This window comes from Pagrus major, chromosome 17, assembly GCF_040436345.1.
Source record: "Pagrus major chromosome 17, Pma_NU_1.0".
Lineage (NCBI taxonomy): Eukaryota > Metazoa > Chordata > Actinopteri > Spariformes > Sparidae > Pagrus > Pagrus major.
The window spans coordinates 27,737,338-27,753,137 of NC_133231.1; the positions used below are offsets into that span (position 1 = coordinate 27,737,338).

The 15,800-nt window shown below is 39.5% G+C and overlaps 1 protein-coding gene across 1 annotated transcript in view; it reads right to left on the reverse strand.

Moving 5' to 3' along the window:
• The window catches only part of thsd7ab (thrombospondin, type I, domain containing 7Ab), a 147,154-nt gene that overhangs the window by 11,398 nt on the left and 119,956 nt on the right, over positions 1–15,800 (reverse strand). Inside the window, exons 24-26 of the mRNA XM_073484541.1 lie at positions 12,907–13,052; positions 10,568–10,742; positions 2,829–3,002 (exon numbers count right to left, since the gene is read on the reverse strand). Of these exons, the coding sequence (XP_073340642.1) occupies positions 2,829–3,002; positions 10,568–10,742; positions 12,907–13,052 (495 nt within the window). The remainder of the gene's footprint in view (positions 1–2,828; positions 3,003–10,567; positions 10,743–12,906; positions 13,053–15,800) is intronic.

Consider the following 15,800-nt stretch of genomic DNA (forward strand, 5'->3'; position numbering starts at 1 on the left):
ACATCACAGGTTTCTGAGACATAACTGAAAGTCTCTGTAACGACTAATGGAGTAGATTTTCAAACCCATTGACTTAAAAAAAAAGTTTCATTACAACCACAGTTACAAATAGACTTTTTTACTCATATCGCACTTTGCTCACAATTTATAATAAACATCAATAATAAATGGCAAATTTAAAGTTAATTAAACTTTAGCTACTATGTTTTTCACTGTTACCAATCAATAAATAGCTTTATATACCATCTATTAAGCAATTGTTGCCATTTATTAATAATGGTTATTATTAAGTGTTACCAGCACTTTCACACTAACATGATTTACAGTGTACTTGTTACACATATTCCCACACCAAACGAGGCGGAGCTGTCATGCTAAGTCATTAATATTTGGTCGCTACTGGATGAAAAGAGTAACTAACATTCAGGTTTGCTGGTCAGGGGCCGAAAAAAAATGTATGGAGTCGAGCCAAACCTCATCTCTCACTTTAAAGCTGCGCTCGCGCCACCAGCAGATCAACGTTTTCAGTTATCCGGTAATATATTTTAACATCCACTCAATGGTTTGCCATAAAAGTATGCAGACATATTAATTGCCAATGAATTTGCCAACATTAGGTTCACATTTGTGGTTACGAGTTAAATGCCTCAACAACTGTTGAATCGAATAACCAAGAAATGTGGTTTAGATATTCATGTTGTACACTGGATGAGTTCTTTGGTCATCTCCATGTCCGTCTTCCATTTTCATCTTGAACTATCATCAGGTTAAAAATAACTTTCATTTATGACCAAATACCTGCAAAACTAATGACATTCCTTCATCCTTAGCTGTGTTTAGTAATGTTAACCAAGATAGTGAATAAACCTACTAAACATCAGCATTTTAGCATTTTTAGTGAGCATATTCACATGCTGATGTTAGTACTAAGCACTGTGCACAGCTAAAATGGATTTAGCCTCTCAGTATTCTCCAAAAAGCAAAACTACACCAGTATAAATGTTCTCTTTGTACCAAGCTGTTGAACTTGTCTGCAAACAAACAAGACTTTTGCGGCAAGTACACAAATTCTTCTTTTGATTTTTCTCTTGTCCTTCGGTATTGTAATAGTACATGGTACAAATGTTTGTCCAGCACTTTCATGTCAAAACTCCTCCACCAAATGAAAACCTGCTTGGCGATTACTCTTGAGAAAGTCTATGAATCAGTCAAACATAACAACATATTAAAGTTGGCAGATAACATTGTCTCTGACCACAACCATGTCTTCAACAGTGAAAACAAAGTGTTACCATCAAAGTGGAGATACAGGATTTCTCATTTTAACAAGGTACACCAGTCAATCCTAGACTTAAATATGGAGCTTCATCCCACATCAAATGTATGTGAAGGGCCATGAATACTGTCTTCTGTGATTGTAATGTTATTTTAAATGTTTGCATCTTTGTTTTTTGTCTTAATTTTTTGATTTTCTGTGATGTGGCAAATGGAGTGTTTGTGATGATGCTGATATCAAAGTATAATCAAACAATCAATGTATATTGTATATTGTGAATAGGCTGATGTCTCATTTCATTCGACTGACATTTAAATGTCTGAATTTAGTTTTTCTTCCTTTTCAGATGCAGAATAGTGATGTCAATGGAAAAATGACTTAACTACAGACAACGTTCAATCACTACTAACATCATAAATATTTTTAAAAACGGACATGTTGGTCCAATTAGCTATTAGCTGAATGTGAATGTGTGGGATAAACAGAGCTCTGATAAAGACAACAGAAGCATACAAAAGGGAGAGACAGAAAATGTCGAGAGAAAGGGTTGAAATGCTACAGAGATCCTGTGGTTGGAAATCTAAGAGGTTATGCGGTATCTGTTTTAACCATTAGGCAACCAGGGCGCCCCCACAAGCCATTTCTAATGTACCTATTTGATCTGTCTCCCTCTGTCCCTAGCCTCCTTTTCTCAGTCACCGCCTTCCATCTTCCCCTCCCTCCGCTCTCTCTTCCTCCTCCGCCTTCACTGGTCTTGGCTGGGCCACTCCTCCCCCCTGTGCCTGGAGAGATGCTGTGAAACCAGGTCAGGCTGGTGAAGACTGCTGCAGGGCTGTGTTCGGTAGCCAGGGAGGGAGGAGAAGAAGCGTGGGAGGCGAGGGAGGAGAGGATGGGATGAGGGTGGCTTCTCTACAGACGGAGCCCATGGCTACCGTGTTGATATCGAGCTTTTTGTGGTAGTGATTCACAACCCATATTGCACCTAATGGGTGATTAACGCGCCCGGGGAGACGCAGATATCACAACAGCAAATGAGTGTGGGGGTTTCCTCTGTTTAGAGATCTGACTGAAGAAATCCCATCTGGGAGAATGCCAATTGACCCAGTGTAAACGAGGAAAAACTAAGCGAGCATGGTGGTTAGCGCTTAGTGCTGGTTTAGTTGTAGATACCCCCTGATTTAGGGTACAGCTTTGTCCTCAATCCCTTCTCCTCAATCTCAAGATCTTCTCTCTGTGGGTTTCTTCTGGCGTTCCAGTTTCCTTTGACAGTCAAACGTGCACATTCAGATAGATAGAAGACTAAATAGCCTGCAGGTATGACCCTGAATCTAAGTGTCTTTCTGTGTTAGCCCCATGATGCACTGACGAGCTCTCCCTCGTGTTTCCCGTCTTTCCACACAAGCTAAGACTGACTTCCTCTCTACATGATCATGTGTATTTGGAACGTGACGGCAGGGTAAAAGGATAAATGAATCAGACTTTGGGGCTGCTGGCTTGCTGCAAGTTAATTTGCATGCACTGCAGGTTCACTAGTCAAAGGGAGTTTGCTCACCTGTGCAGGGCTGAGACTCCCAAGCCTGGTCAGGACACAGCTGCAGGTTTTCAGGCTCCTGAGCTAACACGGCTCGAGAGCGAACTTGAACAGAACCAAAATCCACGCCGGCCCCCTTGACGCAGATGCTCACACATGAGCTCCAGTCTGACCACTCCATCAGGTAGCATTCACCTACAAAGAGACAGAACACATAATTGGGACCATTAATATAAGGTTTACTTTTTCTCTGGCTTATATCGCTGTAAACTGAATATATTGTAATATTCTGTTGGCTGGACAAAACAAGACATTTGAAGACGTCACCTTGGACACAAAGAAGTTGTGATGGATGTTTTTTTCACTATCTTTTATAGGCTAAACAATCACTGATTAATCAGAAACAAAAAGTAATCGTCAGATTCATTCATTATGAGAAAAGTCATAAGTTAAATCCCTGTTTAACAGCAATATAGAGACGGTAAGTTATTCTCACATTTAGTTTTCAACAAATCATTCTTTATCTTTGACATATTTTCTCATTTCACAAAACAACAAACTGGATTCCAAGCAATAACATCATAGTCCATCGACATAAGTCAATTTTAAATTTATTGAATTGAGTATATAGTAATATATAGTACGTACTAAGTGCAAAAATAGGCAAGACACAAAACCTCTCACTTAGATTTTAAAAAAGAGAAAGAACAGTCATGTTGAAATTAAACACAACAGCACCAGAGATGAGCCATAAACTCTAGTTTAAGCTTGAAGCCTTTACCGCCACAAACCAGAGTCAGATGTGTTTCCAGACGATCAATCAATTAGTAGAACAACCACCGAACTTCCAGTTTGGTATAAATAAAGCAGGCAGAAATTAAATCCTCATAAATTAAACTACGCCTCTCTGACAATTTGTCACTGTTACCTGTTCAGTTTTAAAATAAAGCCCAATGACCTGTAAAAAATGGTGCTGTCTGGCCTTGAGCCATATCACAAATCTTTTAATTTCCTGTAAGCCAGTGTGCACAGCTTCAGATCCTCAGGCAGGGTCTTCAGGTTGGCTCTTCCATAGTTTAAGACTAAAAGGTGAGCAGGTTTTTGCCATTAGGGGCCTGCCTGAGGAGATTTAGCTGACAGAATCAGAAATCACATCGAGATTTACTTGATTAGTTGTATTTTACTCTGATTTTACATTAATTTACTTTCTCTATTTTCAATCTCTTGTTATATTCGCTCTTTTTGTTTTTACTCATTGCCTTTTATGTTACTTTTAAAGAACCGGCAAAGCTATGCAAAAATATCTGCATTGCAGCTGTAGTGTGTGTCCTGAGGGAAATCAGATCTTCAACTTTGGCAGAATTAAAGCAATATTTTACCCATTTATCTATGGATGAAACAAGTTTAATCTGGGTGAGATGTTAAGGTATGCACCAGAGATACTGAATCTGTATCATGGTATCATGATGTTTAAGATGCTTTGAAGAGTTTCAGGAGGAAGAAGGTGTAAGTTCCAAATGCAGGGTGTGTTGGTTTTGATCACAGCTGACTACTGCAGCTCATCAAACAGCAGGGGAAATAGTACATGGGTCAAGGGTGGCAGTGCATGAAAGTGCGTGTGCATGTGTGAATGCAACCTGCCAGAATTCCCAAGCTGTTCCCGGTCCTGCACAAACAGCCCTTGAATTTCCTCCCAAATCACACTACAGTACCTCCCTGCACAGAAAACAGTCTGTGCTTTTGATTGCCGTTTGATACTTCAGTGCTCCTGCAGTTTGGCAAAAGGGGTTGGACTGACTTGTTATCTAGGGCAGCGTTTCTCAGTGTTTTCCATCTCAGGGACCAGCAGACATCTGATGAGAGTTCCCCCCCCCCCTCCAAAATGAGAAATACGCTAGTGGAAACACTTGCCACTTGCTCTTAAAATATAAAATGAATTCAAACCCTGATGCTTTTAAACGAGCTGTGGGTTGAAAGAAGGGCAGCATTTTTCCTGCTCTATATTTTAGAGAGATTGAATGATGAGCGATCAATGATGAACCAAAATAGACACAGAGCACTTTGGAAATGAACTCCACATTTGTATTTTGTCTTCTGGCAGAAGCAAGTAACAATAATTCTCCCTTCAGGGACCTGCTGACACTGAAAATAACAGATTTATATTTAAGCTGCACTGTGTGAAAATACAACCCTCTTATCAGGCTGAATCATAAATTGGGTTCAGTTCCCCATCTCTTCTAACTGAAATGTTGTATATTTGCCCTATTTACCCAAAGGAAACTGGTGATCACTTCTCCATGTGCAGCACAATACCGAGGGTGCATCCTGACAATATAAAGACCATGTTGAGGTTCTGGGAGGAGCAGTAAAGTGTTGGAGCTGCAGACCTGATGTTAAGAGTCCAGCAGCTGTTGGTCTGAGCTCACCTGTCTGCTCTGCTCTGCACTGTGAAGCTACATCACTACCAGCAGCTGACAAGCCTCTGTCACAAAACCTGACAACAACTCATCAGACACAACCTTTGAAGTGATAATCCCATCCGTGAGATTCTCCCCATTTTTTTTTTTTCCAGTTGGGGTTTGGGGTTGACATCCTTGGTGCTAAGCTGGGATCATGCTGTTTTTGCACTGCAATGCTGAGAGATCACCAGTTAATCAACGTGCAGTCAATATGCTGCTGTACTTGTATTGATGAAGGCCTCAGCAGACACAATGCTTACTGCTGTTGTTGCCAAATTCCCACTACTTTTACTCCCTTAATAAATGCTTTTACTGCTGCTGAAGAGGATTTATCACTGTTAAGAGCTTCAGTAGATAAAACTGGCTTTAAAAACACGATACAAACATTCTCATAAGCTGCGTCTACCTAAGAAAACCTTAAATTACTTGCAAAACTATTTCATAAAGCCTCCACACCTTTAGAATTTATTATATCCAAACTACAAATGTCTTTAAAATCCTTTTTTAAAATCTCATGTTTTTTCCCCTAACAATTCTTTATTTTATTTTTTAGCAAGGCTGCAAAATCACATCATAAAAATGATGTTTCGTCATTATTTTTGCTCATTCATGTCGACATAAACACTTCAGACACTTCACCACAGGATCAAAAAACTGTCTCTTTTTAACTTGAAATAAACATTAAGACTTGGAGCACAAACAGCATCAAGAGAGGCGGACTGTTCCTCATTACTGGATAAAGAGTTTAATGTGATTGCCTCTTGTCTCATTTGCACAGAGAAAGCTGCCATTGTCAAGGAATACGATCTATAACAGCATGACTCAACTAAACATGGAGCAGTGTGAAAGATACGAGGGAGAGGAGACTGAAAAATGAGCTACTCGACTTGAGAGTGTGTATGGTCGAAATCTTTTGTTAATCTGCCCCTCTAGGAGAGGATAAGCTTACCTCGGATCTCAATGAGAACTATAATGGCTCAGATGGTAAATTCAGGATAAAGTGCATATACGCAGCACTCATTCTATCATTACACAACATCTGGCAGATTATCACCAATCTGCTGTTTGGAGTTTGTTCACTTATTGATTACAATCGCTTCGACTTTCAGTTTTTGTTTGATGTCAAGCGACTGTCAACAACAAGTCCAACAGATATTTCACATTAAAAGCGTAGCAGGACAGTAAAGGGTATTGAACTTTGAGTTGCTTGAAGGTGTTTCATTTGAAACATCTGTGTAGGACGTGTTCACTTTAAATGACAAAATAAAAAGGCAAAGTAGAACCAACTGCAGCAGTATATCTAAAAGAGAAAATGTATGTTATCTTGAATTCATCAGGTCAGCATATTAACATGTAAAAGCTGATTTTGCATCAATACCGAATAGCATCAATAGATCAGATTTAGAGGGAGATGTCTTGCTAAGATATGAGACTGGATAGCATGAGAAATTAAAGCCTGATTATCTCTGCGAGGTGTTGAGGTAGTAAGGAATTTATAGTAATTTAAATCCCTGTCTTGTTATATTAATAAGTGACACAAAATAGGAAAAATATATTCATATAAAAATGATACATTAAAACCAAGAAGCTGTCCACAAGAAGCAACTAGCTCAGTGGTCTCCTGAGTGTGGAGAGTTTTTGAAGGTGGAGTTTGTGTGTGAAGGTGACCGTGAAGGATGGAGGGAGATGGCGCCTTGCAGTTTACTGAGGGCAAATCTGATACGCTTCTGCTTTTCAATGTTTACTTTATGTGGAGAAAGTAGAAGGAACATTAGACTCAGACTGCCAGATGGGTTGGTAACGTTGTTAAACATACGACAATAAACCACTACAGCAATTAAATTAAACTGTGCATCTCTGTACTGTGTAATATCTCACAGGTTTTGCTTTGCGTGGCCGTATATCATGTGAATCACAACAGATGTCCAGCTCAGCATAAAGACGGTGCCGAGACCGAATCACTCACCGAAATAAAAGAGTCATCCTGTGCAGGTCGATCGTGCACTGACACTGCCAGGTTTGAGGGTTTGTTACGTGCTGAGGCTACCCATGCTGAAAATGTGTGCACACATGGCGCACTAACGAGCTTTGGGAAGCTTCAACAAAATGACACATGGCATCAGTCGTGTTTGAGAGTTTTGTTCTACAGCTTATCTACTCAAAAACTATGCATATAAAGTTTAGAGGAAATATATCACACAAGGCTTTAAAAAAACTTTCTTTTCAGAGCTTAGAGACGGTTACTAATCACGGCAGGTCTGCACAGCTTTGGATGTCTACACATGTTGAAGCGGTGTGCATGAGGTGATACTTGTGTCGAAGGTGTTAGAGGATGGTGTATTTTTTTAATCACTTCCCCAAAACTTAACACACAACAGGACAAATGAAAAGAGAAAATGTGTTTCTCTGCTGTAAGAGAAGCTGCAACTGTTGTATTGTATACTGTAGTATTTACCCATTGTGGGCATGAAGCCAGTCCTGGATCCTCTCGAGTTCTTGGAAATGTTAGTGGCTCTGTCCGGTTCTTAATTGGATTTGGGGAAGTTTACACTCTGTCAGCAACTGACAGCCAATGTTACACACGATAACGTTGCATTTGCCAAAAGACCTTGATTAGTCCCCATCCTTAAAACCTTTCCTCTGGTAATGTTAAGAACAGACAGGTATGTTAGAAACAGGGCTGTAGGGCGTACACAGGGTTATGTGACAAAATAAAACTCTGATTTTACATGTTTTCTTTACCAAACTCATAATACGGGGGGCAACTAGCTCTTAATTACAATATTATCATTGATATATAAGATCATGCTGCTTCTTTTGTTCCCTGACTTCCACAATGTTAATCTGATTTTTTTCCTAGGACATACAGCTTTTGCTTCAGTCTGTTAGCTAGCTACGGCTGATAAAATCAGCTAATTACAGTTGTCATTTCTCCAGAAATACTGACAGTCATCAGCTAGAGATGAGAAGCCCGGTGTTGTCTATCAGTCAGAGACCTGCTGTTTCAAAAAGTGATAAATCTACCACAGTCATGATTGCAAGCTGTCCTTCGATTTATTTCTCTCTTTAATTTCTTTCTATTTTTCAATGTTGCTTTTATGCGATATATAAATCACTTTGAATCGCATTTGTTTATGAAATGTGCCATTTAACTGCCTTACAGTGAGCATGCCAAGTATAGGACCACACCACGTTTCACATGAGCCATGTCTATAATCAACGTAGAAAACACTTATTCAATCTGTTCTCCTCTTAATCAGCATCTACATTCATATGTAAGGTGAATAAATGCATAAAATCTATTGTCATTCCCAGCACAGTAGATTGTTATTCCGAGGCTGTAGCTCAGCTTGCCATCTTGTCTTTTTTTTTTATCAGCCCTGAGGGTTTTTGTTATCTCGCCCACACAGATTATTGATTGCACCCCTTTTTTTCCGTTATTTTATCTCTGTCTCAACGTGTGTGTGTTTTAATCACTTTGCCTCCGTGTGCCTTCACTGTACAAATGGAATAAATTGAATTGAAGGGGTCACAGCTTTCATTTGGATCTGCCTCTCAGTCTATTTCAGTAAAAGAGCAGGTGGTCTAAATAGTTTGTGCCTTCCACATAAAACAGAAAATAGTCCCTGACAGCAGCAGCGCCTGTGGCTTGGCCAGACGCTTCAACAAACACAACTAACAATGTTCGCGGGTGGGAGGCCTGTGAGGGACCTTCTTTTGACCACTGCACTAGTGTTCTACACTCTTCATGTGAGACTTCTCACTGGGAGGTGAAAAAAAAAGTGGCTGTCGACTTTTATTTCATCTCCTTCGTGGTACAAACTGTGGATAGACATCAAGTAACTGGGAGAAAATGGGGAAACCTGGAAGACTGAAATCTGCATTTGGAGTACGAAACCTTGGCAGAGAAGAGTAGAGGGGTCTCTGACTTGCTGCAGGCAATGAAATACAGTAGCTACCAGTAAATTTAACTCGCATAAAACTGCACTTTTAAAGTATCTACAAGTCATAATGTAGTCCATTTAATCTGCCTGCAGGTAAGCTCCTACCTCTCATTTTAGAGGTCAGGATAGATACTGAGTGCTATTGGTTAAAGATAATAAAATCTACCTTGTAACAAAAGTATTTTTAGTGGCTGCTCTGAGATGAAACAAACTGCTGACATGTGTTGACATTGTTTTGCATTGCGCGGTGACTTCTGTGTTCTGCTGGTTGAACCTGAGAGCAGCTCTGCAATACAAAACAGAGTTGCAATGGATTATTTCACTTCAGCGTTTGTTTAGAGCTAAAGTCTGTCTGACACTCTAATGTTCATGGCTCAACTGAACTCTGTGTGTCAACAATCTCTGTATCACAGCAATGGTGGTGAGTACAATGTTATATCAGTCAGCCTGCAGACCAGGAGCCAGATGAAAAAAGAAAATTGTGAAGAAGCAGTTCCTCGCAATTCAGGATCAAAGATTAGTTTAAGGAAACTGACAGAACTGACTGAAGAGTCAGAGGTTTGTCTACTTTGAGGCACAACTACAGATTCAACCAAATTCAAATAATGCTAGTGTTAGCAGCTAATACTAATTCTAAATAGTGATGGGAATCACAGAGTAACACATCAGATGATACGATTCACAATACATTGCCCATGATAACAACAGTATCACGATACAGTGTTTCTGCGATAATAGACACATTGTAAACAATTATCTAATGATACATCACGATATCTGTCTCACTGGTGAATACAAAATACCCCTAAAAAAGGCAAAGTGCAGGAATGATGTCTCTACAATGCAATTTATGCATTGCATTGTAGTGTCAGTTGCACAAAATTCAGCATTAACTGAGATGAAACAAGTCTTAGCTTAGTGCCTCTTTATCACACATACTGACTGCGTCCATGTTCACGTGTGGACATGACACTGACCCAGGAGCTCAGGCAAACAATATCCAACCAGCAGCATTTCAGTGGAAAATTCTCCTTCTTATGGACTGGCCTTAAAAATATCTTGTGTGTCACTGACTCTCAAGACTTCTTCTGAACATTTCTGCCTCAGTATTTAAAATAAACATTTGTGTATTATTGTAATCTCATTTCTCTAGATATTATTTTTGTATTAGATTATGTATCTAGATACAGAGGAGGGAGATTTACACATCTTGACTGTAGACGTATTTGTCAAATGACAAGCATCCTTAATTTGTTGATACTGCTTCTGCTCTACCTTGTGTTTGGACGTGACTTTGCAAGGTTGCTCATGCAACACAGGAAGCTCAAAATGACCATATTTGGAGCAGCATTATTACCTGGGCAGGGGAGGGTACAGGCCTCTTTCAGTCTGATCTGTTTGTCTCCATTGACGGCCAGCTCCAGGCTGCTGCACAGCTCCTCGTCCACCTGGCTGCCTTCGCCATCGTTGGAGCCGTCCGACACGAAGCAGGAGAGGTTTCTGTAGCGCATGCCGTGTCCACACACCACACTCTGACAGGACAGGGACACCACAGAAGGAGGATGATGAGTTACCCCAGCGAGAGAGGAGAGTTACATGAACCTACAGCCACTTGGTGACAGCTTAATACTGGTAATTTATAGCTATGCTAGCTATTTTAAGCAATAACTCAAAGTCATATTAAGGCTCCGAAACTGAATCTGTTCATGTGTCTGCTGTGACCATTATTAAAATGATCACTTTTTTGTGTAAACTACAATACCATGAGTGGATTTTAAATGGTGATGTTATTAATGTGTGCTGCATTTTACCAAGTGCATAAAAACATTAACTGTGTAAAATATTACTGACACTTTAAAGCTCTTTGCAATCTGAGACTGATAAACATGTACATGTCTGCCCTGAGATTCAATGAAGTTAAAGGTAAAGAAGGTAAAACTCACTTTTCCTTATTCACTGTAATTTAATCCACTATTTAATTAATTAATTTATGGACAGTCAGCTCTCTAAACACACCGTAGTTTACTTTTAAAAAAAAAAAAGTTTGACAAGTATGTATTTAAAATCTGCACATCCTCATTATTTATCCAGTCTTCAAACACTCGTCTTGGCACAGTTTCATTTAGATAATCAACAAAAACACTGCTGTCTCATCGTTGGACATAAATCACTGCTGACCATACCTAAACATTGTAATGCTTGAAGAAAGCCATTTTGTCATTACACTGACTTAAAGTTGTGTTCAGACTCTATTGTCCTTTTCAGACATGAATCAAATTAACGCTTTCATTGAAATTAAAGAGTAACTTTGGTATCTTTACATCTGGACCCTATTTTCCAATGTTTTTGTGTCTAAGTGACTAATGGAGACAACATTTTTTGAAATTGGTCCAAGATGTAGCAAGACTGCTACAGCCGGCAGCCACAAAGCTGGATGCAAAGTAATCCTGGGCAATTGTGCTCCATCAAAATACGTACACTTAAATGTTTTTTCCACTGACAGGCTCAGATTGTTATTGTAAGTGGCTGACAACATTATGGAAAGGATCCCGAAGAGAGGAATCAATTTTTGTTCATCATCATAAAACACACACAGCTCTAGTTTGGTCAAAATAAACCCTTAATTTACTGCGTTAGATGTGACAATATCAGGAGTGGAGTATTTTAACATCTAACGGGTGAATTAAGGGTTTATTTCAACCAAATCACAGCTGGACCTATTTCAAAAATTGTTGTCCCCACCTAATTACTTCAACATAAAGACATGGAAACATAGCATCCAGGTTGAAAAATACAGAGGTTATCCTTTAACTTATTATGGAATCACTTTATAAACAAATTAATGACTTAAAGTCTAATGATTTAAGTTAACTAAGAGTATTAAGCGAGTTCTTTTCATTGTAAGTGATGGGGTCCACCATGCCTGCACACACACAAGAGATTCAAAGGAAAACAATGCGTGTAATCCAGTGTCACTTTCTTTAATTTCATTTCATTCACTCTTCACTCTCAGACAGCCATATCAGAGATGAAATCTTAAGAATTACCACTTTCAAGACCTACAGACATCAGGCTAGTGGATTACTGTGCATAAATGGTAATGGCTGACCCCAGCTGACAGTAACTGTAGTTAGAAAAAATTGTCTCCCTCTCTCCGTCTGTTTCTCTCAGTCATAAGTACGAGGAAGGCTGAGATTATTGGACATTTGATAGAGTTAATTGAGAGGAACAAATGACCTAAATTAACGATAAGAGGTTACAAGTCTCCCTGTCTTCCCATAAAAGTACACCCACGCTTGGAAAGTTTAGTTTTATGTGATAAAGCGATGCAGCAGACTACTTTAATAATCTGACCTGGTGGCACACGATGCAAAATGAAGTGTAAGGGCTGCCAAATATCTTGGCAAAGGTATTGGTTTACAGCAATGTATCAGCATTAAAAGTGCATTAGATTGATTTTCGCTGTCCATCCTACAAAATAACTGCATGAGCTGGGATTTGATGGGACTGTTCATCAATACTAAAGACTCCATTATTTTTTGCTAGGTGCTGAGATTTCTGTCTTCTAAAATCCACTTTTTGGCTCAAACTGTTGTGTTTATTGATCTCTCTGTCAAAGCTGCATTCCGTGTGGCTGACATAGGTCGATACTATGATTAATAATTAATGGTATAATGTTATGATTTATTGACATACCTCCACCCGACACTCAGACCAAGGGCTGTATTGCCACCGGTAGCAGGGTCGAACAGGGCACGGCTTCCACTGCTCCATCTGAGAAGGGCAGGGCCGGCCGTCACCCTGAGAGGCCTGAACCACCGACCTCTGCCGCCACATCTTACCTGGAGAAAACACACAATGAGTGACTTAATCAGTGTATTATTTTTGTTTGAAGGTTAGCGCTCTTCCCCACACAGTATGCCAAGGATTTGTACTGCCATGATTGCACTGCCGAATTGTTTGTGATTGTTTGTTCAATAAAAACAAATCATTTATATAATAAAATTAAGCTAGAAAAACAGTAGCAACGAGGTCCTCTCTGACTTATTCCCCGCTCCAGTACTGAAACTTGAGTGTTGTGCTCAATAGATGTTAAATGTTCAGTGATTTTTTTTTCTTCTGCAAAGCCTTTACAGGTTTTTATTTTATACAGTTTTGATTATTGAGTGTCAACTGTTGTGTTTTCTGCACAATAAAGTAACTGCAAGCAGATTTGGCACACACAGTGGCCATTACAGTTTACCACACAGCAGTCATCCATTCCCTCTCTGAACAGCTCATTTTAAAGGCATGTGTATGTGTTTGTTTTGAATGCATAAAATTAATGTTACTGTGCACAAGAGCACTTCACTTAAAGGAGCAGGGTTTTATAAATAGCCTGTAATACTGCACTTTTTCACTGCCATCTTGATTGGTTCTTGGTCCACTTGCGCAAAATGGCTTTGCTTCCACATCAATCAGCAAACTCTCTTCATCCAACAAATTACAGCAGCTAACACCTCAGAGAACGTTTGATTCAAGAGCAGAATGACGCTATGAATTGGCAAGAAAACTCAACACAGAAACCCTACACGCACACACACACACACACACATTAAAATGCAACCTCGCTGTCTACCTGTTTTAAACCACCCACTCTCAGATCATAGAACCTTTCATTTGTTGCACGTCCCACTTTCATTTTCACACTGCCGAGCCAGCAATCTGCTCACCTCATAATACACCTCTGCCTAACCTACGACACCTTTCGACACATAAAACACAAACCAACCATCCCACACACTCACACAAACTGTACAACCTCATTTCCTATTCCAACAAGAGAACTTCCCACACACACACACACACACACACACACACACACACACACACACACACACACACACACACACACACACACACACACACACACACACACACACACACACACACACACACAAACACACATCAAATAAGGTCCCCTCTTGCTCCTTTAGCCTTTCTGAAACTTTTATCTTATTCCTTGTGATTTAGCAACTATCGCTGTAGCAACGCTTCTTCAAAGTGCTCCCTGCAGCCCTGAGGAGCAGGAAGATGTAATGGGACAAAATCAATTGTGTGAACCGCCGGAACAACAGCAAGGCAGCAGGAGGACAAATTTTCACCGGCCATTGGGGAAGACTGTAAGGTCTCTTAAATAAACACTTCCTCTTTTTTGCTTTTGTGAGTTTTTCTGGCCAAATGCCTCCTGGGGGAGCAGGAAATGTGTGATATAAGACTTTTTTAGTCATTCCAGGATGTTCTGCTGAGCATGCATGTTTACCAAACCACTGCATGCTTTAGTGCAGAAAACTGTTGATGCAATATTCTCCTTACAAACAAACCTGATAATGTGTGTGTGTGTGTGTGTGTGTGTGTGATAGTGTATAAATACTTTTTAAGCTTCACATATGCAGGCTCCTGCAGACCTGTGAGTTTTTACTTGCATCTTCCTGCTTCACAATCAATCATGTATACATTTACAGCTCAAGGCTGCTAAATACAACTGCAGGCTTCTTGTACTGGCTACTGAGCATCATAAAGCCGACTGTTGCAATTTCAGTATCTGATTCTTTCAGGTTACAAGCAACCCAGGGAGTGTCAACAAAAAGTCACACAAACGGGTGTGACTCAGTGCTGCTGGATCATCATGATAATATCCGTCAGGTCTGCCTTTTCACATCATCATACTACATTAACAATGTCATTATCATCGAGCACAACCGCTGGTTGATAGACGTGACCCTTGTTGTTGGACATATTACCCGATTCATTTCTTGTCCCAGATCGTTTAATGGAGGTGAGATCATACCAACCAAATTGCAGATGTGTCAGCCATGAGGCTACTGATTGTTATAAACCATTCACCTCAAATCATATCATACATAAAACATATCGTTTTCCCGTTTTCCCTCGTATGTATCTTTGAAGCTTACCTGAGTTTTCGACCTCTAGTCGTGCTATGGAGCTGTTTATACATGAGTGAATCCTCAATTTTGTTATTTACACATGAGAAAACATGAGAACAAAGGCAGGAATGAAGAAGACTGCAGGGTAGTAAACATTTATACTCATACAAACAATGAATGATTTAAAATGTTTAAAAATATGATCTTTGCAAATGTTTTAGGTGGAAGTAAATTTGTTCAACATGTTTGTTTGACCTCAAGGATACACACAGTGAGGTTTGGTGAGTAATAATGAATGTAAAACTAACTTTTGTTTGTTTAGAAAGAAAACTCTACAAGATGCCTTTAAGTTCGTTAACATCATCTCTCATTTCATCAACATTTTCTGTATCAGCTTGTTTTAACTCTTTATTGAATCCTGAATTTTACAATTAGAAAAATATTTAAATAGATTTAACTATTTATTTATTTATTTATCTTATTGCTGCACCATGAAAGAAAATGGAAATATTCTTGATGTTTTGTGCATCATTGCAATCACATCAACACAACACAACTTTTGAAAAATGTGACTCATGCTGTGCAATGTTATGCTGCACAGCCCGAGTCTGTAATGACTGAACCGACTGCAGAGCTGTGAAGTTTAAGAGTCGAACCTCATTT